The following is a 22,600-nucleotide window of genomic DNA, read 5'->3' as shown; positions in this document are numbered from 1 at the left end:
ATGCAACAGAAATTAGATTCTAGTGTTGGCTCTAATACTAAGAAGTGGCACGATCTTGATTAAATCATAATCACAAACCTTTAGTGGTATGAAATAGTTTACATAAATCAAAGTCTAGAAAGATTAAATATTTGTCCAATACAGAACTGTAGCATCTAGAGTATAATATCATTACTGTTTTAAAAAATGAATGAAAATTGCTACCATTATTGAGAGCTTATTTCACATCAAATAGCTACATCCTTCCTTCATAAATGAAAAAATGAGGCTCAGAGGTCAAATGACTTGACCAAAAGTCATAAAAATAGCCAGGAGGTAGAGTATAGATTTGAAAAGGTGTTTTGGGGGTCCAAAGCCCATATTTTCAACCACTAACTGGAAAAAAGGGGGGAAATATTCATATACATATGCATCTATACACACACAGTACATCCCCCAAAGACAAACTGAAGAAGAAAGTCTCAATAACCTATAATCTCACCACCAAGACATAACTTCACCCACCTGAGGCATCTTGATTTTTCCCCACAATAAATGTACTTTACTGTGACTACCATGAAAAAAAGTTTTTTTTGAAACAGAGACCTTTTAAGATCACACAGCTATGCAGTGGGACACAGCCATTAGGTAGGAAAGGCAAGGTTGAATTGAATTACAGAAAGCTTTGAAGGCTAGGCCCTTTCCAGGACTAAAAACTGACTATATGAGTAAGGGCTTCCAATGACTTCTAAATATGGGCAAAGCATGCTGAAAGGGAAGGAGGGTAGGTCTGGCAGGAAGGGAAAAGATTCAACAGATTATAACTTCTTTGAAGTTTTCAAAAGATGTTGAAGAGGACAACATTAGTTTGGTATGACCCTGAGATGGAACCACAGAATTTGACACAAGTGTTGTATGTTTCCTTACAGATACTCAGTCAAGTAAGTGATAAACATTAAAATTTAAAAACCAGAGGAAGAAAAGAGTCTGGAGCCAGAAAGACCTGTATTTAAATTCAAGCTCTACCACTTAACTGGCAGTGTGACTTTGGACAAGTCCATTAACCTTGCTGAGTCCTAGTTTCCTGATCTGTAAAACGGGGATAATATCTACCTCACAGGATTCTTGTAGCTCTTTTATGAGATTATGACTTTATATTTGACACTGTGGCTATAAGCAAAAAAACAACCGGCAGCTGAAAAAAAATAGCATTCCATCATTTATCACTGGTTACTCAAAAATCATTTCAATGTATCAGAAGAATAATATTCAAATATCTTAATAGCTCTGTTAGCTCAGCCAAATGTCTATATTGGAAGAATTTTGATGTATTTAAAACGCTTTTTGCGATCCCTTCAAATAACAGTATGTTTTAATGTACTAAGTGTTCTAACTAACAGAAACTGTGTGAACAGCTCTACATGCATTGTATCACTTAATCTTCTTAACTCTCTGGGGTGGCTGCCATTACCATTCCACCTTACATATGGGACACAGAGAGGTTAAATAACCTGCCCAGGGGCACATGGTTAGGAAGTACCGCACCAGGCTTTGAATCAAAGCTGTCTGGCCCTAGAAGCCACACCATCAGCCACTACGTTATATTGTTTCTCTATCTTTAAGAAACTATGCGTGGTCTATTTTTAAAAAGAAGACTGTCTTTCCCCCAATATATATCTATTTTTTTTTCAGAAGGATCTGAAATTAGATCCCCATTGAGGCAGACGGGCAGTACTTGGCAATACAGACTTTCAGTTTAATGTTGGATTCTGCTGCCTCTTTGCTGTACGACCTAGAGAAAAAAATACCTAACTTAGATTGTTTCCACGGGTTAAATAAATCTTTTTTGTTTGTTTGATTGTTTGAGGGCATAAACAACTATCTAAACTGCCTCTTGGTGATGGATCGAAAGCTCAGTGTTACTGACTGACCCTTTGTATGGAGTGCTCTTTACTTCCCCTTCAAGATACATACCTTTCCAGTTAAAGTTGAGAGATCATCTCCACCAATCACTTTTATATCGCCTGTTGACTGGTCATTCTAGTTAAAAAAAAAAGATATAAACATACATGTCTATCCGTCCATGTGTACACACACATTTCAAATTATCAAATGGGAGCTAGAAGATTTAAGAAGTTAGCTATCTAATGTCATAGCATTATGATATTCTAAATGATACAAATTACAAGAATTACGTTTCTATGAATGAATGACTAGGTAACTTTCAACTAGAGATTAGTAAAAACTAAAAAGTTCTATTGGCCATTACTGATTTAATGCTTTCAAGAGTCCTAAAAATAGGGTGCACCCATTTTTCCAGGGGGCAGTATTACAGCAGCTGCCCATCTTCAGTCTCGGTAATTTCTGAACAACAAAAGAAGTTATTAGCATGACAGGTGTCTGGTTCTGGCCCTGGACCATTCCCATGAGTCAAGCAAATTGTAGGGTCTGGCCTACATCATGCTCAACTCCAAAGATATTTCCCTCAAAACGCAAGCCCAGGCCTAGGTCATCTTCAGCATAGTCTGGGAAATCAGCTCTGATCAGTAGTCCTTTAAGGCATACCTCTAAGGCTCCCAGTTTTCTGTTATCACAGAATCCAGTAGAAACCCTTACGGGAGTTTCAATAGGAAAGGCTCCACACCCACCATAGTTGGTGGTGATAATGATCACAATTTGGCTATTTTGGATTCAAGACAGAAAACTGGAGTGAAAGAGCAGGTAAATAAGAGTTCAGACTTGCCCTACCAGAGAGCAAACCATACCAAAGCTACGGCCATTACAATGGTGCTTTCCCAGCACAGTACCAAAGAGATCAAGGAACAGAATACAGCCCAGAAACAGACCCAGAAATATATGAGGATTTAGTATGTGATAAAGATGGTATTTCAAGTCAGTAAGGAAAAGATGAATTATTCAATAAATGGTGTTTCAACAACTAGTTATCCTTTTGGGAAAAAAATGAAGTATGATCCCTACCTCACAGCATACACAAAAATAAATTCCAGACGGATTAAAATCTAAATGTAAAAAATAAAGCCATAAGCAGACTGGAAAAAAACGTAGAATATTTTCACGTTCTCAGAAAGGGTAAAAACTTAGGCATGACATGAACTCAAAAGATCTGTAACAAATATTTCTATTATACATTGGGCTCCAACAGTAAGAATCCAATAGGGAAATGGAGAATGAGCACAAATCGGTAATTCACAGAAAAGAAGGCTTTAACATATACAATGATATCCACCTGGGAAACAAACGGTATGATTCTACTGTTCACCCAGTCATACCAGTAAAGCTTAAGCCTGATGATGTATGTTGGCAAAAGTAAGAGGAAAGCAGCACCCTTGTTGTTGGTGACAGTATAAATTGGTACAATGTCCTCTGGAAAAGATAGAGCCATACCTATGAAACTTATAAACATGCATGCCATTGCCCTAGCAACCCCACTTCTAGGAACTGATGCTACAAAGACACAGTATGCAAAGGTACACACAAGCATGTGCACCGTATCAACTGTTTATACAAGAGAACTGGAGACAACCAACACGTCTATTAACAGGGAACTATTTAAATAAAGTTCATCTACACAATGCAATACTGTGCACCCATTAAAAAGACCCTAATAATGTATACATGCTGACGTGAACAATGGTAATTAAAAACACCAAGCTGTAGAGCAATGTGTTGCCTATGAAACCACTTCTGTTCAGCACTTTCAAAAAGTTTATAACAGCAATTACCTCTGAGTAGTGAGAATGGGGATAAGAAGTCTATTTTCCTTTTACACACAAGCATACCTCACAGGTATTTCAGGTATGGGTCCAGAACATCGCAATAAAGTGAGTGTCGCAATAAAGCAAGTCACATGAATTCTTTGGTTTCCCAGTGCATGCAAAAGTTATGCTTACACTATACTGTGGTCTATTACATGTGCGATAGCATTACATCTAAAAAAGCAATGTACCTGCCTTAATTAAATATACTTTATTGGTAAAAAAAAATGCTAACCATCATCTGAGCCTTCAGTGAGTCATAATCTTTTTGCAATAGCAACATCAAAGATCACTGATCACAGATCACCATAACAAATATAATAATAATGAAAAAGTTTGAACTATTGTGAGAATTACCAAAAATGTGACACGGAGACACAAAGTGAGCAAATGCTGCTGGAAAAATGGCATCAACAGACTTGCTTGATACAGGGTTGCCATAAAACTTCAATTTACAAAAAAAAAATGCAGTATCTGCAAAGTGCAATAAAACAAGGTATGCCTGTACTTCTATTTTTATCATATGCGTCTATATACATGTCCATTTTTTATGCAGTGTTATTTTTGCTTGTTTTGTTTGTTTTATGAGGGGGTGGTAATCAGATTTATTCATTTATTTCTATTTGGAGGAAATACTGGGGATTGAATCTGGGACCTCGTGCATGTCAAGTACACATTCTACCACTTGAGCTATACCCTACCCCCTATGCAGCGTTATTTTTGAAAAACACAAATGGGCCAATACTATACAGTGTTGAAAACTAAACATATCTAAGTATGACTTTCAATATCAAAAAAACTCTTGCATATTACTTCTCATCCTAAGGAAATTTCAGGCACCTCTTATTCTAACTAACAAAGCCCACAGTTTTAAACACAGAGAATTAATGAAGAGCAAAGAAACTACATAAAACGTGAAGTGAGAGTGAATCATAGCACATCATTTACGCTGCAATCCAGTTAAATAGTGACATCTTCTGTAGAAATTTGGTATTACAGTTCAACTTCAATTGACTCTTCTTTACAGAAGAAAGGCGGAAAGATCTGAGAACTGAAAAGTACGGAGGCGTGGAAAAAACCCGTGATCCAAAGGCGATGGTGACAGGGTAGGAGAGCATGCAAGACATAGTGGCTCCACTAGATCTAAATCTCCGCGTTCCTGTTCGCCCCAAGGCTTGTAGCTTCTGAGGCTTTGTGTGTGTGTGCGTGGAAACACTGTCACCTTTTAAATGGAGGTCAATACAGAAGATTCCTTTAAGAAAAATGTTCCAGTCCACTGTGCTAGATATAGTTATAAGTACCCAGGCTGCTGGCTGCATTCTATCTTCATGCTTTTCATTCTATGCCTAGCGTGGGACTAGGATCTGATAAACATGTTCAACAGAACCCCTCTTCATGGCCTAAAAGATAGTAGCTTCCATACAGCAGGTGATAATATGTGCTTGCTGAGGGAATTAATCAATTTCCTTATTTTTTTTCCCTACAAAATCTGTGGTTTCATGGAATCAAAGTTGAACATTGCCTTTATGTTCTAAGAATTAGGGTGCTTATATAAAACTTCAGTTGCCTGACAAGGACTACATCAAAGTGAAAATCCACAGGCAAGTGTTTGGAAGTATACTTTTGACCCTAGTTCTGTTAACGCTTCCTTACACCATGGACAGTACATGTCCCCATTCTTGCCAATTTAAACTGAACAAATCCTTTCCCTCATCCATGTCTATGGTCTTAACTCAATAAGCAGGAGAAAGGCATAAATCACTTCACTTGCTTTATATATATATATAGAGAGAGAGAGAGAGGGAGAGGGAGAAAGGGAGAGAGAGGGAGAGAGAGAGACAGAGGGAGAGAGAGAGTTACAGAAGATAAGCTTTAGACTATCTGATGTCAACATCAAAGCGGTACACTTACTTTTAGCTTCAATTGCTCTGGAGAAAAAAGCATACCTTAAAGCAATTGACTAAATACATTCAGAGAAAAAGGTCAGATTGAAAGGAACTGACCTCTTCTTGTAAGAGAGCCTTTAAGAAACTACTCCAATATTTTCTGCATTTTCCTTTAACAAGCTCACTCAAAAAGCCACCTTCTTACAAATTACAAACTGCTATAAAGGAATTTGAGCCTTTGATACAACAAACAGAGAGCCTAACTAATCAAGCTACAAATCAAGTAACTTCCAAGATTAAGACTGAAAGTTATAGTTTTATGAATCTTGACTGTAACCAAGGAAAAATCCTATAATTGGCAAAATAAATTGTTTGCATGTAAAACTTCTGACTAGCAGAGAATGAAGAAATAACAAGAAGCCCATAGGAGAGGATTCGAGTCAGTTAAAAATTTCCCCAAGTAAGACTCTCAGTTCTGCACAGAATTAAAGACCTGGGTTCAAACCAAAGACCTGTATGATCATGAACAAGTCACTTAATCCCTCTGCACCTCATTGTCCTTGAATATACGTGGAGATAGTAACTCATAACTCAAAAAAATTCTTCTGCAAGATTTAAAATCCTAAGAACAATTTCACTTTAATGTAAGCCAGTTAGTCTGGACACACCATAAATCAGGCTAATTTTTCCTTTGCTTAAGGCCCACACAAAAATATTCCCACAAAAAATTTACTTGTCTGACAACTTTTCCTCCTGAGACTTCACCATTTTTTATTAAACTATTTTAGTAAAAAAATTATTATAAAATTGAACTCACAAGAAAATGTGTTTGCACACTTACCAACTGTTTCATTTTTTTTTTTTTAGTATCACAGAGCCTTGGGATAGAAAAGGTCATTGAATATACAGTACTACATTTTATTGTTCTAAGATGTACATCCACATTTTAATACCCCCTGAAATTGACATATTACAATTGACAGCAACTTACAACTATAACTGACAGCAGTATAGAAAACAGGGGTAAGTCTTAAAGTCAGTGCTATCTTAGACCTAATGAAACATGGTATTGGAATCTCCAGGCTATTTCCCATCTAGGCACTAAGCAAATAAAATTCTGCCTAGCTACTCTGACTAAGAGTATGTAAACTATAATATGTGTGTGTAAACACAGAGAGAAAAATTCTTTAAAATATTAGAAATAAAAGTGGTAGTGGAATTTAGGGTGACTTAATTCCTTTATAATTTTCTGTGGTTGTATGTGCTTTATAACAAACATGTATTTTTTAATCAGAAAAATGCAACTTTAGGGGGTGGGTATAGTCAGTGGTAGAGTACGGTGCTTAGCATGCACAAGGTCCTGGGTTCAATCCCCAGTACCTCCATTTAAATTGAAAAATAAAAAGGAAAAATGCAATTCTCCCAAACTCCTACTTTATCTCCAATTTATAAATTAGGAATTCAGAACTAACATATACACACTATTATATATAAAATAGATAAACAACAAGGACCTACTATATAGCACAGGGAACTATATTCAATATCTTATTATTCAATATCTTATTATTATGGAAAAAAACCTGGCAAAGAAAAAAATGTATATGTATATATATAACTGAATCACTCTGCTGTATACTAGAATTAATACAACATTGTAGATCAACTATACTTCAATAAAATAAACAAATGAATGAATGAATATGAAAAATGCAATTTTCATTCTGAAGAAAAACTAGATGGGGTGTGTTAACATTGTGGCTCTTTATATATTTTGGGAACATTTAATAGTTCATGGAGTATTTCTTTGGGATTAGTACAGATCAGTTAGTTTAATTCACTATTTCAAACTGGTCAAGATCAGCATGTAAAACTACACTAACATGAATGTTACTGGCGCTGTAATTTTAAATTTCCATTTAATGATTATATCAAAATAAATTATGTTTTTTATATGCACCTCTGAATATCTTCCATGAAAAGCTGATAAATTATTAAATAGGGCAGAAATGTTACTTCGAATCAACAGAAAGCATATAGTTTTCCCAATTTCTATTGTTTAGTAGTAAATCTACACAGAATTTCACATAGAATAGAACAGATATTATTTTTCTCTATCTGAAAATTGAGCTAAGTTTGCTTCACTTATGTCCAAGATTTCACACTTTTTATCTGTTGAGGAGTTCACCTTAACAATCCTCTAAGATCTAAACCTAATAGGAAAAAAATCTAAAAGTGAAAAATGGAATTAAAATGTCAAAGTGTTTCTACTGCTTCAAATTGCCTTATTAATTATAAAAAAATTGTAAAAAGAAAATACTAAACTCTCATTTTTTTCTCTTATTTTGGAGGGGGGGATAATTAAGTTTAATTGTTTATTTTTAATTTAGTTTTATTTTTAATAGAGGCACTGGGGATTGAGCCCAGGACCTCATGCATGCTAATAAGCACACAGTCTACCACTGAGCTATACAACCCCCACCCCCCGCCCACTCCTCTTGTTTGTTTTCCTAAATGAGCTTTCTTTTCAAAGAACATTCTGTGCAAATCCTCAGAGGAATGAAGTATAAGTCATAAAGTAACAAAATTGGTTTTTATGTGTATATATGTGTGGGGGAGTGGGGGAAGGGAATGCTTAAGAACAAAAAGAACTAACTCATGCCCTAGACTGTCAGTACATGTTTTGCCTCTAAGCCACAATACATGAAAGGCTGGGCAGCTACACTGACTAGATTTAAATCTTAGTGTAAGTCAGTGAAATAAATAACTTCTGATGGGTAAAAATCCAAATTTTGTACTTAAGACTTTAACTCAAGTGAGACTTCAAGTTAAAAGGAGCTTTTAAGTATGAATGTCGTGATATATGAGCACAAAGGGTGTTAACGGGATAGGGAAATGTCTACAATAATAATAATACTTAAATGGTCGTCCAATCACCCACAGGACTGAAGAAAATGGGGAAAAGGTCAAAGATTTGGGTCAAATAGATCATTAACGAAGAGAATGAAGGCTGAAAGTTAAATGTGGGTAAGTGGTCTTAATTTCTCAATGAAGAGGTAAACATAAGGCAAGCTTCTACAAAGATGTACTACAATACTGATTCATGAAACAGCAAAGATCAGACATTCATTCTGATCTTCAAGGAAGCTGGGAGAAATCCCATTTTTAAGGAAAATAGTAGCTCCCATGAACTACAATGCCAACATGCAATCAGAAAAAAAGCAACAGTATGAAGTACTAAAAATCAAACATTCACACGATCAAAGAAATTGCGGATGACGAAATTCACGTGTAAATATGACATGGATTTTGGTTCACCCCCCCAGTGTCAATATTGCTTATTGTGTCAATATTCTGAGCTCTCTGAGGTTGTGTGGAGGCAGAGTGACTGTGGACCAACAGTGTTCCCTCAGCGCGCTAACGCTCTTGCTCCAGATCGTCTGCTCTCCCTCCTGATCTATCACACCTACCTCCAAATGACTCATGACCCCCGGAAAGCCAATCTGGCTCCAGAGAGGACATCTGCCACTAGTACGCACAGTCAGAAGAGCATCCCCCCAAGTCCCTATAGCAATTCCTAAAAGGGGCTTTAAAAAATCCCCCAAAACCCAACCAAACCAAAAATCCTTTAAAATATATATTTAGCTTCCAAGGTTTGGTTTGAAAAAGAGAATATTCACTTGGATATAAAGTAGTAGGGAATATATTAGAAAATCTTATTGTAACCAAGTAAAATGAACATGGAAGTACAGTTTGCAGAGCTTCAAAAACATACAGGAAAACCAAGAGCTGCCATTTTTTCCAAACCATGTATTAAATATACTTACACAGTAGCTCTTCAGTCTGATAAAATCTACAGTCATAGGAATGGATCTATCACTATTTCTGTTCAGTGCTTTGATGTAATCCAACAGGTCAGCAAAGAATTTATAGCCCCCCTTGAGGACACAGAGGGCCACAATGTGATGGCCTCCCATCTCCTTCATCACATCTCGAGCAAGCCGTTCGGTCCTATGGGAATAAAATCAAGAATTTAATAGAAATTAAATTATAATATAATAGAAACATTTAAACTTTATAACAAACATCCCTTAAGGATAACCTTCCACAAAACATATCCTTTGCCCCCATGAAGTATATCCTTGTTCATAAAGCAAAGGTAATAATTTTAAAAACCTTCAAAAACCAAGAACACTGTAACATCTATCATAAATTTTTAAAACGCAAATTAAAATAAGATACAATTTTCACCTATCAAATTGGCAAATTCTGATATATCAGAAGAGATTGTGAGGAAAAGAGCACTCTCATATACCATTGGGAGTATAAATTAATACAACTTTTTGGAGGATAATTTGGCTGTATCAAAACATTCAATGAACACCTTCCCCTTGACCCAAAATTTCCTTGTGGATAAAGTTGAGCAACTGCCCAAATGTCTATAAAAGGATGTGCCCTTTTGGTATGATCTGTAAAAGCAAAATAATGGAGAAATCTTGCATGTCCATCAATAAGGAACTGGTTAAATCAATTATGGTCAGCCAGAAAATGGAACGTCATGCAACCTTTAAAATATATCAGATAAGCTCAGTGGTAGAGCGCATGTTTAGCATGCACGAGGTCCTGGGTTCAATCCCCAGGACCTCCATTAAAAAAAATATACATATGAATGATAGCTCTGGATGTACTAATATGAAAAAAATATACAATAAATTTTAGATCTATATGATAGTAATATTCATATGTTAAAATATATAATACATGTTTATAGCCAGTGCGTAGGGAGGAAATGTGTGCAAGAGGCTCTGAGAGAACTTTACTCATCTCATTTAAGCCTCTATAGTTAGAATATTTAGAATTTTAGAATATAGCTATTTTGGAATACTTATAATATTGATATTATAATTAAAAAAAAAAACAACAGCCAGACACACAAGGCAAGCATTTAAATACCAAGTCAAGTTTTTCACTGCAACTCATTTAATGGGAAATTTTCAAGCTAGATGTGCATAATAATCAAAATCTGACATTGCCTTCATATGATTCAGCCCCAGTCCATTATCCGATTCAGGATTGAGAAATCAAAGACTTTGTGCCTAGAGTTCATTCCTCCAGTCTCCCTTCAATGTTTACTTTCTCCCTACAGATTCCCAGTAATATCATGACTTATACTTGGTAATTAGCAAAATGTTCCCACTTTCCTTTTTTGTAAAGAGGGCTTTTAAAATAGAAAGCATCTATTATTTGACAAGCTGGTCTAGTTTATGTTCAAATATCAAATATTTAAAACAGTTGCTGACACCTGAAATTAACATAAGAAACAAAATTTCAATTTAAGATTGTACTAACCTGTCCATAATTAGTCCATGAGGAATAAACACCTTTTCCAAATCCTCAGCATAATGATTAGGTATACAAAATAAATCTAGGTCATAACCTGGTTCATCATCACTAATCTGAAAAAGAAATATGGCTGTTTCAAAGAGAGCATTACAGGATATAAACACTTGATTTGATTTAGAAGTTAAAAAACCATAGCCTATCAGAGAAATTCAGGTATGAGATATCAAGAATGTTTTGTAACTTCATGGGTAAGATAACGAATTTTAGTTGTATAAGAAATCAACTATACGTTCTAGAGATGAATAGTTAAGATTATAGAAGTAAAATGACATAAGAAGTTTTCTTTAGTTCAGCAAAGAGAAAAAGAAAACTTTAAAGAGCTAAGACACATGTGGCAAAATCTAGATATTATAAACATGGGTGATCAATATATGGGGATCATTATACTATTTCCCCCATTTCTGAGTATGTTTGAAAATGTAGTAAAAAATGTTTAATGCACTGTAGTCTAACAAGTTAAAATACCACAGTGAACAAGAAAAACTGCTATTCCCCACCTCAGACTCTCTCATCTCACAGTAGGAAAAGAAAATCACCAAAAAAGTTAAATGATTCTTTAAAAACCCAAACTTCTAGAAGTGTGAGGTTGTTATAATTAACACATGAGGTGCCTTCGTAGTAGATACGATTGTTTGAGTACGACCACACACTGGCTGTCTTGATATGCCCAGTCCCTGGCATACAAAAACACTGATGATGTGGTGCCTGTGGTGGTAAAATGTACTATGATTAGTTTTATAAATATTATATATGCACCTACATACACAGAAAAAATATAACAAAATCATAAAAAGCTTATCTTGGAGAGGGGAGTTAACAGCGATTTTATTCAGTTCTTTATACTATATATTCTAAATTTTCTTCAGTAAGTACATACTGCTTTTTCAAAATTCCAAGTCTTGCTTGTATGAAATGTAGGGGAAAATTTAAAAGATATATTAAACAAATGTACAAACACTATAATACAAAAAATGAGCGGGGGAGGGTACAGCTCAGTGGTAGAGTGTGTACTTAGCATGCATGAGGTCCTGAGTCCAGGCCTCATCCCCAGTCTCCATTAAAAACATTTTTAAACATTAAAAAATAAAAAAATTTAAATTAAATAAAATAAAAGGAAGAGGAGACAGAGAGGGAAAGAGGGAGGAAGAAAGAAAGGGTGGGTATGGAGGAATATACTAATGGTCAATTATAAGAAACAAGGACCTGCTGCCTTCTACACTTTAATACCGACTGGTTATTTTTCCATTGTCAATTTCACTTTATTGAAAATTATAGTTGATTTATAATTCCTACTCAGCATTATATTTAAAACTTATTTAAAGAAATAAACAAGAATTATAATACTCTGTCTCACATAATACTCAAGACTAAAGATCTTCCAAATCACATTCAAGAAGTTGATAACACGAATTTTGGCAGTTTGCAAGAAATATTGGTCAAACTGTAATTAAATCTCAATGTATCAGTTAATATCTACTGAGCATCTCCTCTTTAAATCAGCACTGTAATTAGATGTTTAAGGATAAGTAGCTTGGCTTTCAATACATTTTTAAATATATACTTAAGATTTATATTATTCACATTATATTCTAAGAAATTTGAGGTTCACGTGGTCTCTCAGTCCCAAGAGCTCTGGTTTGAGTTTTCCAGACTTTGGTGGAATTTCAGGTACTGTCATGTCAGGCTGGTACCTGTGCACCACTTCCGCCTGGCACATGTGGCCAGGAGGCTGGTGGCAACTCAGGTAGGTGGACCAGGACATGCCCACGGGCAAGGTCCAGTGGCATGTAGTAAACAGGCACTCACTCTGCATGCAGTCTGAAGTCAATACTGATTTGTTTTTAAACAAACATGTATTACTTTCATACGCAGAAAAAAAATCTATTGGGGGGGGAGATTATGCCAGATCCTCTAAGGTGAAGTATTGATGTACCTGTTAAACATTCATATCATGCTTATTTCAGAATCCATTTATTAACAAAAAGACTGGGAATGGGACATTTGTGTCACCAACAGAAGTATTTCAAGACGCTTCATAACAAGCAAGTATTACTTTTATAAATTTTATAAACTGAAATTTAATTAAAGCTTTGGGAAAAGAAGATAGACCTTGCTAGAGCTTATAAAATGAGAAGATAAACACCCATGTCAGGCTCATCACAATATATCTGCTACTACCTGACAAGAATGAAACTGTACCATTTCACAGTGCTTTTTTTTTTCATTATTATTGGGGGACGGGGATTAGGTTTATTTATTTATTTATTTTGTATTTATGTTTAGGGGGAGTATTGGGGATTGAACCCAGGACCTCGTGCATGCTAAGCATGTGCTCTACCACTTGAGCTATAGCCTCCCCCCCATTTCATAGTGCTTTAAAATCAAGATCCAGAGCACCAAAATGGCTTCCCTGAAGCTTACTCACCCCTTCCTCCCAGTTACTCACTGCTTCTGCCACAATCATAAACCAAAACCCACCCAGGACTCTTTGAAACATGCAACACTTTAAAGACGACTGGTCCTCTGAAAATGGCTCACTGCCTGGCTATGGGTTTTGCAGGCAGCCTAAGAATGTTAAGAGTCTTGTTTGTCTCAATTAAAGCCAATGTGAATTCTGCCCAGGGTTCATCCCAGACATGCAGTCTAACGCAGATAGACCAGCAGGGATGTACCCCCAAACAGGAATTCTCTGTCAACACACCAAATTAACTTCCAATTCAAAAGGTTTTATTTTCAATCAATGTTATTAGATTTATATATCACATCTAGTATCAAAGGGTTGACTTATTTCAAGCAAAAAAAAGTATTAATATCTCTTCCTAAAAGGCAAAAATAAGAATTCATAAAATTTACATCACTTGAGGTATTTTAGGCAGAAATCCATAACAGAAGGGCTCACTATACTATTTGTCTACTTGTGTATGTTTCAAATAAAGTCAAATAAGGAGCAATTTATTTAAACAATGACAAGGCACCAACATAAATGTTTCTCAAGTTTACATTTAATGAAAAAATCCAAGTTTTAAAAATGTGTATTTAATAATTAAATACATTTTAGAATACTAATTTTAAAATGGTGAGGACCTTATTCAGAACCTGTATTCTTACTATTAATACTCAAATATTTATTGAGTACCTACTATGTCGTACATACTAGAGAGTATCAGATAAATCTGACACAGCTATCCTCAAAGAGCTTCCAGTATAGTAGAAGACATGCATACACATGAAAAACCGTAAGACAGTGTTAAACTGCTATTTAAAAATACAGAAAAAGTATCATGGGAGTTTAAGAGGGTATGCAAACTCTCTCAGAAGCCTCACTTGCACCTGGACCACTGATAAGACATAACATAAAATAAGATACAATTCAATAAACAGGAACTTGTTTCAATCATCCCCAACACCAAGGTTTCATATTAAACAGGCCCAATAATCTCAACCTCTACAAGAGCTAGACAGAAATATATTTGGTGATCTTTAATTTTATTGGCCCTTATTTGTCCCATCTGATAGTGGTTAATATCTGATATTAATCAACCCCATCTAAAATGGATTAGTTAAAAATCCAGTGGCTACTGTGATAGGAAGGGATTGCAATATATTACATAAAAATGCATTCAGCACCTATCTATCTTGAGTAAGGCACTGTGCAACAGATTCTGTAGGAGGATATAAAGTGATTATAAATTTAGAGCCTTCAAAGAGATTATAATTTAACGGGAAAGACATATATATACAACTAACTATACAGCACAATAAAGCTTTTAATTTGTACCAAATCTAATTTCACAAGCCCACAAACCTGTGATTATCAAAAGCAGTTATATACACACTAAAGATAAACTTGGAACCCGAGTCACCCACCAATGACTCCCTCCTAAAGCAATACCAAGCTTAAAGTAGTCATTATATCCTGTGGCCTAGGTTATAAATTGAGCAAAGTAGACTGGCATGCCTGACACTGAATTAGCACAGCCTTCTAAATCAACTAGGCAGGGAGGGTGTAGCTCAGTGGTAGTGTGTGCCTAGCATGCTCAAGGTCCTGGGTTCAATCCCCAGTACCTCCACTAAAACTAAATAAATAAAAACCTAATTACCTCCCCACCAAAAAAGTAAACTGAAAACAATTTTTACATAAATATATCAGCTAGGCAATAGCAGTGCCCAGCTTTCTATATGAATATAAATCACATCTGTTTTAGTATGGGACTTTGTGCTGCACGTCTAAGCACATGGTTATTACCGACACCTTCTAAAAGAACTGTATTAGTCTGCCATAACAAAATACTGGGTGGCTTAAACAACGCTAATTTATTTCTCACAGTTCCGGAGGCTGGGGAAGTCCAAGATCAAGGTGCCAGCAAAGTAGGTTTTATTCTGAGGCCTCTTCTCTTGGCTGTAGATAGCCATCTTCTCCTAGCTATGTGGGGCTGGGAGTATCTGGAAAAGACCAGGGTCCCAACCCCATGACCTTATCTAACCTTAATTATGTCCCAAAGGCCCCATTTCCAAATACCATCACATTGTGGGTAGGAGCTTCAACATATGACCGTAACATAAAATAGCCGAAGATCACAAAGAAGGTCCTGGATAGCTTTGGGGAGGGCCCAGCCCCAAAATATTTGGAGGAGAGCTCTGGAGGGGCTGGAAGTGGTAAACAATTGACAATGTGGTTTCTCTCAGATCCACCTTTCCTATCACGATTTCCAGTTCAGCCAGAAATGGCCAAAGGACAGGTTATTAATAACTGAGTTACTTACCATTTACCCAGTTCAGAAATCTAACTGCATCTCCTCAGAGCTTTAGAACACAGCTCTCAAATTCTAATCTATCTGTAATATACTTGGTAAAATCTACAAGGCACTTTTATTAATATGAAAGATTACTGAAAAAATATAACATTACTAACCTTTCGTTTAGAGCCAGTCAATACTTTTGCTATCACGAATTACCAAAGTAATTTTACTTTCCAGTAAAACTAGAACCACAAAATCTTAATAATTACATGTGTCACATCTATAATAATGGTTTTCATACATGAAAAACTGTGGTTTACACATAAAATTTCTAACTACAAAGACGTATTATCTAAATTTACAGTAAGCAAGGAAATCAACTTGTGCTAAGACAACACATGCAACATCAATTCATCGTCTGTAAGCAGGACTGCTTAAGCCTGTTTGCGGTCAAAAAAAATGACAATGTTCATGGTCCAAACAAGACTAAACTGAAGTGAGTCTTAAAATGAGCTACATGAATTAAAAGATGTGCAGTAATAGATAAAATATATTTTATTTTATTCCTAGTAACCAACGATTCCAACCTTCTAGAACAGGCAGAAATTGCCAGGTGGCATATTTTTACTTTTTATATTCAGACACTTTAAAATTCTCAGAAAACACCAAAGCAAATACATCATCCCTTGGGATAATTTTTGATAACTCTGGGTATCATTAAGACTGAAATTATGAATTACTGATGCATATATTCCTAAAAGTGAAAATACCTTAAGCTATTAGTATGTTTATTTTCCAATTTTATATTAGTCTTACAAATAAATTACCTATATAACTTGATTGCTTTCCCTTCTAAGTGTTAAAGAATTAAAGTCAGGGTTCTGTTCAACTCAGGGATAAATCATTAGCTGCTCCTAGGTAAGTGGGCCTGTAACTATCTGTATGTGCAAAGACATGCATTTATCCAACACTACAATCTTTCCTTTCCACTGTGTACAGTGGAATAACAGGCATGTTAATTCTGGACAAAACATACATAGCTATCAATTACCAGAAGCACCACAGTGCTGAAGCAGTAGTTCCACAGCAATCTGAAGTGTTTGTTTGAATTCTTATTAGTAGCAAATTATTCTAAATATTAGTAATTTGGTGGCCACTGGCAGGAAAATAACAATTGCGTCTCAATACTGATATTACCAATGGTGGTTGACACTTTTATTAAAACACATGAATCTTCCCAATGCACACAACATACAATTACACATAGGAAGACGAGTACATTAGCACATCTTCAGCCATCTCTTCACACCAGGCCAAAAATGCCACGGCCCAGTTACTGCCTAGTGAACTACAGAAATCTACAAGAGAACCCCAAGACCCCTCATCTCTGCTGATCTGCTTGGTCTTTTTGTCTTTTTCCCACCTCCTGCCTACGGACTTTCTGCGATACCTAAATACAAAAAAATGGACAGAAAACAATTAAGATGAATCTATAGTATGAGTGTCACATTAATTGACGTGTAGAATGAAACTTCCAAACTCAATTGCTCCATTTCTTGGTGGTCACAAAGAGTAATTTTGGTCTAAACTGACTAATATAAATTAGTCAGTCTATATCCTGTTGATAACAATGATAGAGTTGTGGGCAAACAAAATGTGCTATTTTATCAATTCTGTGAAAATTATTAGCAGGGTAAAATTTAATCCAGTTAATACAGCATTATGTTTCTAGCACTATGACCCTGAAATTTAGAAGATATTTATTCACATAATGTATATCTGATGTTTCACATTAATCTGCAAAAATCCAGAAGCTTGTTTTTAGTTCCAGCGTATCCAAGCTTACCCTGGCAGTTTAGGATGATAGCTACAAGTAGCATGGGTCTAGCAGGCAGACCTGGGGGCCAATTTCATCTAAGTGGTATCAGGCAATTTACTTCACCAATCTGTGCCTCCAAGGTCATACTAACTCTTGTAGTGTGTAACTACCTCACTGAATACCTATCATGCATCTTTGGGGCATTTACATTAGATAATGCTGCAAGACATTTACTTCTGTGCCTAAGGCATAATAAATACTAAATAAATACATACCACTGGCACTACTAACATAGAAGTGGAGAGATTAAGAGCACACTCTGGGGCCAGATAGGTTAAATTCAAATCCTAGTATTGCTGGGCAATCTTGGGAAAGTAATCTAACCTCTCTGAGCCACGTAAATTTTTTTTATAAGTATCAAACCAGTTAATAATGTGTAAAGGGCTTAGTAACCAGCACATAGTAAGCACTACTTAAGTGTTTGTTATTGCTAATATGCAGAAAATTTCTGGGAAGGAAATAAAAAAAGGAACAGGAATTTGCAAGCCAAAAGCACAATGACTATCTTGATGTTCAAACAAAGCTAACAAGAGCCAGTTCTAGCAAAAATAATTCACTGTATGCTGAAGCAAGCATTGGAACCCAAAGCTTAAAGTGTCTAACTTCCTCAGCAACTGAAGAAAAACAGTTGAGTACCTACTATTAACAAAATATTTAAGTGCAGGAGCCCTTTTGGAGTCTGCGGTTCAATTCCCAGTACCTCCATTTAAAAAGAAAAAGAAAAGGAAAAAAAAAAAGAAAAAGAAAAGGAAAAAAAAATTACCGTATGACATAGGTATGTTACATTAAAAGGTTAAGTGACTGAACCTCAGAGACTTTAAGGATTCCTCACCTGTAAAATGATAATCATTCTATTGTTAGACGGTTGTTTTGAGGACTAAATAGGGCTAATGTAAGGTAAACACAAAGATCGATATTATTACTATTCCCAGTCAGGGGCCATACAAAGGTTGTTCATTAACAAAGACCAGCTATCCTTTCAATAACACCATGAGGTAGGCTAGCACCTCAGTTAAACATAAGGACATTTCAGTCTTACCCAAGGCCACATAGCTAGTAAATAGCCCAAACAAGCAAGACTCCAGGCCAGGCTCCATTAAATGCACTACTCTTTACCATAACTCACAATGTCGAATATGAAATAGAATCTTTCCTTTCTTAGGGCATAAGTGGTTAATTATTTAATTTATTCATCCAACAGACCATCACTGAGAATTTCTTACATGCCAGGCACTGTACTATGCGCTGCGGTTACAGTGGTGATTCCTGTCCTTATAAAGTTTATGTTTTTGTGTAACAGACAATCAACAGGTAATAAGGTAACCGCTTAAATAAATAAATAAATAAATAAATAAATAAATAAATAAATAAATAAAACAAAATAATAATAATAATAACGCAGGCTAAGGCATTTAACCGTTGAGAAAAGGTTGGCTATTTTAGCAAGCGTGATCCGAAAGGGAGTATGGGGGGAGGGGCAGCTTGGCATGTTCGAGAAACAAGAAAAAGAACCAATGAGGTTGGAGACAGGGTACCAGAGACGGATTATGGTACTAATGTCCTTGAAGGACCAGATTCGCATTTTTTGTCCCCTGCGGCATCAAAGAGCGTAAGATCCGGATTCAGGCAGATCTGATTACGAGGCCTGGCTACCTCTGGGCCGTGGGAAAATTACCTACTATCGGTTCACTATTTTCTACGTGTGTAAAAAGGTAGGCATGGTTACCGCTGCCAAGGCTGCCGTGAGGATGCAATGAGGCAATGCGCATTCCCACAAATATTCATCATAATGTTTGCAGAATTAGGCGAAAATACCAGTCCCCGCATGCCTCCCATGTGGTCGTTTCCGTGCCCGGGCCCTCTCCGGAGATGCCCGAGGACCTCATCCCCACACCCCAAACCTACAGAGAAGGGTCGCTAGTAAGAAAGCCCCCACCCTCACACCGCCAGATCATTCCCGAACTGGCTCGCACGGCCCCTCCCCACAGCACGCTCGCAAGCGGCACATGTCAACCAAAACGCCATTTCCACCCTCTCTTCCTACACGCAGCCCTCCTTCCCGGGGCTCTCCGGAGGCAGCCACCCCGACCTCGCCGTCCCGTCCCCCCCGCCGCCCCTGTGTGACGCACGGCCGAACCCAGCAGGCGGCGGCCGCCCCTCGCCCCCCACCCCCGGGCTGCCCCAGGCCACCCCGCCCCGAGCCCGCACTGCGGCCCCGCGCCCCGGGGGCCGGCCGCCGCCGCCGCCGCGGGCCTGGCGGGCCAAGCTGCTCACCACGACGCTGGGGCTGCGGGTCGCCATAACGGAGCCGGCTGGCGCGGGCTGAGTGCAGTCTGGGGAGGAGGAAGCCGGCGGCGGGGCCGAGCAGGGGGCGGAGGCGCAGCGGGAGGCGGCGCCGCGCGGGAAAGCCGAGAGGTCCGCCCGAGCGCTCTTCGCCGCCGCCGCCGCCGCCGCCGCTGCTCAGAGACCAGGCGCAGCTGGCCCCGCCCCGCCCCGCCCCGCCCCGCGGCCCCGCCCACAGGCCGCCGGCGCGCCTCGGTGGGCGACCGCGGGTTTCCACGCTCCCGAGGTGGCCGTGGGAATTTTCTTCCCGAAGAAGCCGAGACTCCTGCGCACCCTCTATCCCCCTTTCCCTCAGTTTCCCATCCAGACGGCTCCCAAATTCCCAGACCTGTCGCCGCCCGCCCTTCTCAGTGGCCCTAAACTGGGCGCCGGCTTTTCAGGTTCCTGTCACCACGTGGTTCCTCTCGCCCAGCGTCCCCTTCTCAAGACCTTGGACTGCATTGCGGCTTCCATTTTCCTAACTCGTGGCCCAGTTCTCACAAAAATCTTTAACTGGATGTAAGAGTTGAGACCTAAAGCCCTAGAGTCAGCCAGATCAGGGTGCAAATCCGAGGGGAACATTTAGCTGCTCTGTGACCTTGTGCAAAGCAGACTCACTGAGCTTCTCTTTTTTCATCTCAGTAGAATGAGGATATTAACAAGGATCGTTGTGAGGATTAAAGGAGGTGATACATACGTATATGGTGTGTGCATATGTACATATATGGTATAGCACTTAGGACATGCGCAATCAGTAAGTGGAAACTATCGCTATTACTAATCTTTATTCTTGCCTCCACAATTCCCAGTATAGAACCAGGGGAAAAAAATCTTCCCCCATAGGTCGAGTAAGCAAACGCCAGTTGTTCCGTTCCTAACGTACTCTGAGTAGCGGCAGCACCCACCACAGTGCCCAGCGCATAGGTGGTGGCCTCCATTAAGGCCACTGAGGAATATGAGATGGTAGGAGATTTGGGAAACTGGGCAAGTGATTGTACTCTGAGTCTGTCTCTTTATCTGAAAAATAGTGCCACTATGAACATTTTTTTTACATATCTTTTGGTGAACCTGAGTGCATTTCCACTGGCTATAGACTGAAGTTCACATCAGCATTTTTAATACTTATCCTTTTAACAAACATTGTGTTTCACTGGGAAGTTAATTTAGAGAACTTTCGGTTATACATTTGGCCCCTGACACATGCAGACTCAGCCACCCACATTTGTTTCTAAATTAGGTACCCAACACTTCAGAACCCTTCCAGCTTGCTTTTGGCTTACAGTTTCTTTCTCCATCCCCTCTGGTGCCACATTCTCCTGTATTTTAACAGAGATTTGAAATAAATGGTGATCGCCCAGTTACCACAGAGACAAAGAAACAGTCATTATTTCAACCCTGTCATTCTATGTGACAACTTGGAGTTTTTACATGTGTTTAAAATTTAAAATGGCAAACAGAGTGCAATCTGTGAGACATAATACTTTTTATTGGTAAGTGAAAATCTGGTTCATATATGAAATATTTTACTGATTTTGGATAATACATTTAAAATTGAAATTTGGTCTTTTAAACTTTCATTGTTTTAAAACTAAAGATGAAATCAAGATTATGAAATCAAGGTTATGATTACAGAAAATAATACTGTCAGACAAAATAATTTTGTAATTTAAAAAATTACAAAATTATCTACTCTGGGTGTCAGTTACTAAGTATGCCACCATTCTTTACTAGAATATCTTCATGAAGAATAAAGAAAGCATGGATAGAACCCAAAAGTCCCCTGCTCCACTGCTGCTTTTCTACTTGTGTGGACATAAGGAGGAATTATTTCTGTACCACAACCAATTCTGAGTATAATTCTGCTTCACACATTTCTTTATTTAGTAAAAACCTTGTTTTTACCATGATGCTGTGGCGCACCAAAATTCCTATTTCTATGAAAAAAATTATCACCGGAAAAATACTTATCCTAAATGTTGAATTTTTAAACTGAATTTTCAGTAGCTTTCTCAATGTCACATGTTTCTCCTTCATCAGAATAAACTTCCATTAGCTTTACTCTGATTCCATGAATTGGATGAAAAATTGAACCATTATTGGAATTTAACTAATGTGATGGTTAAGTTTATGTGCCAACCCGGCTGGGCCATGGTGCCCAGATATTTGGTCAAACATTATTCTGGATGTTTCTGTGAAGGTGTTTTTTTGGATGAGATTAACATTTAAATCAATGGACTTTGAGTAAAGCAGATTACCTTCCCTAATGTGAGATCCAATCATTTGAAGGTCTGAATAGAACAAAGGCTGACCTCCCCAGTAAGCAAGAAGGAATTCAGTCAGCCTTTGGACGGGAACCGCAGCTCCTCCCTGAGTCTCCAGCCTGGCCTGCCGGTCTTCCACATCAGATTTTGAACTCACCAGGTCTCCACAATCGTAAGCCAATTCCTTAAAATCAATTTCTCTCTCCCTTCTCTCTCTACACACACACACACACACACACACACACACACACACACACACACACACACACCCTGTTAGTTCTGTTACTCAGGAAAACCCTGACTAATATAACTGATTTTCTATTTGAATCATCTCACGATATCAATATAAAACTGA

General features: G+C 37.7%; 1 protein-coding gene across 2 annotated transcripts in view; it reads right to left on the bottom strand.

Annotated features, from left to right (window-relative positions):
- The window catches only part of HPRT1 (hypoxanthine phosphoribosyltransferase 1), a 28,561-nt gene extending 8,443 nt beyond the window's left edge, over positions 1-20,118 (bottom strand). For both annotated transcript variants that reach the window (XM_072956208.1, XM_072956209.1), the window contains exons 1-4: positions 19,937-20,118; positions 10,991-11,097; positions 9,469-9,652; positions 1,954-2,019 (exon numbers count right to left, since the gene is read on the bottom strand). In XM_072956208.1, the coding sequence (XP_072812309.1) occupies positions 1,954-2,019; positions 9,469-9,652; positions 10,991-11,097; positions 19,937-19,963 (384 nt within the window). In that variant the 5' untranslated portion in view covers positions 19,964-20,118. The remainder of the gene's footprint in view (positions 1-1,953; positions 2,020-9,468; positions 9,653-10,990; positions 11,098-19,936) is intronic.
- Positions 20,119-22,600: the final 2,482 nt, after the last annotated feature.

Source organism: Vicugna pacos, chromosome X (genome assembly GCF_048564905.1).
Source record: "Vicugna pacos chromosome X, VicPac4, whole genome shotgun sequence".
NCBI lineage: Eukaryota > Metazoa > Chordata > Mammalia > Artiodactyla > Camelidae > Vicugna > Vicugna pacos.
Note: the sequence above shows the minus strand (reverse complement) of the source record. Positions and strands in the feature narration are given on the sequence as shown.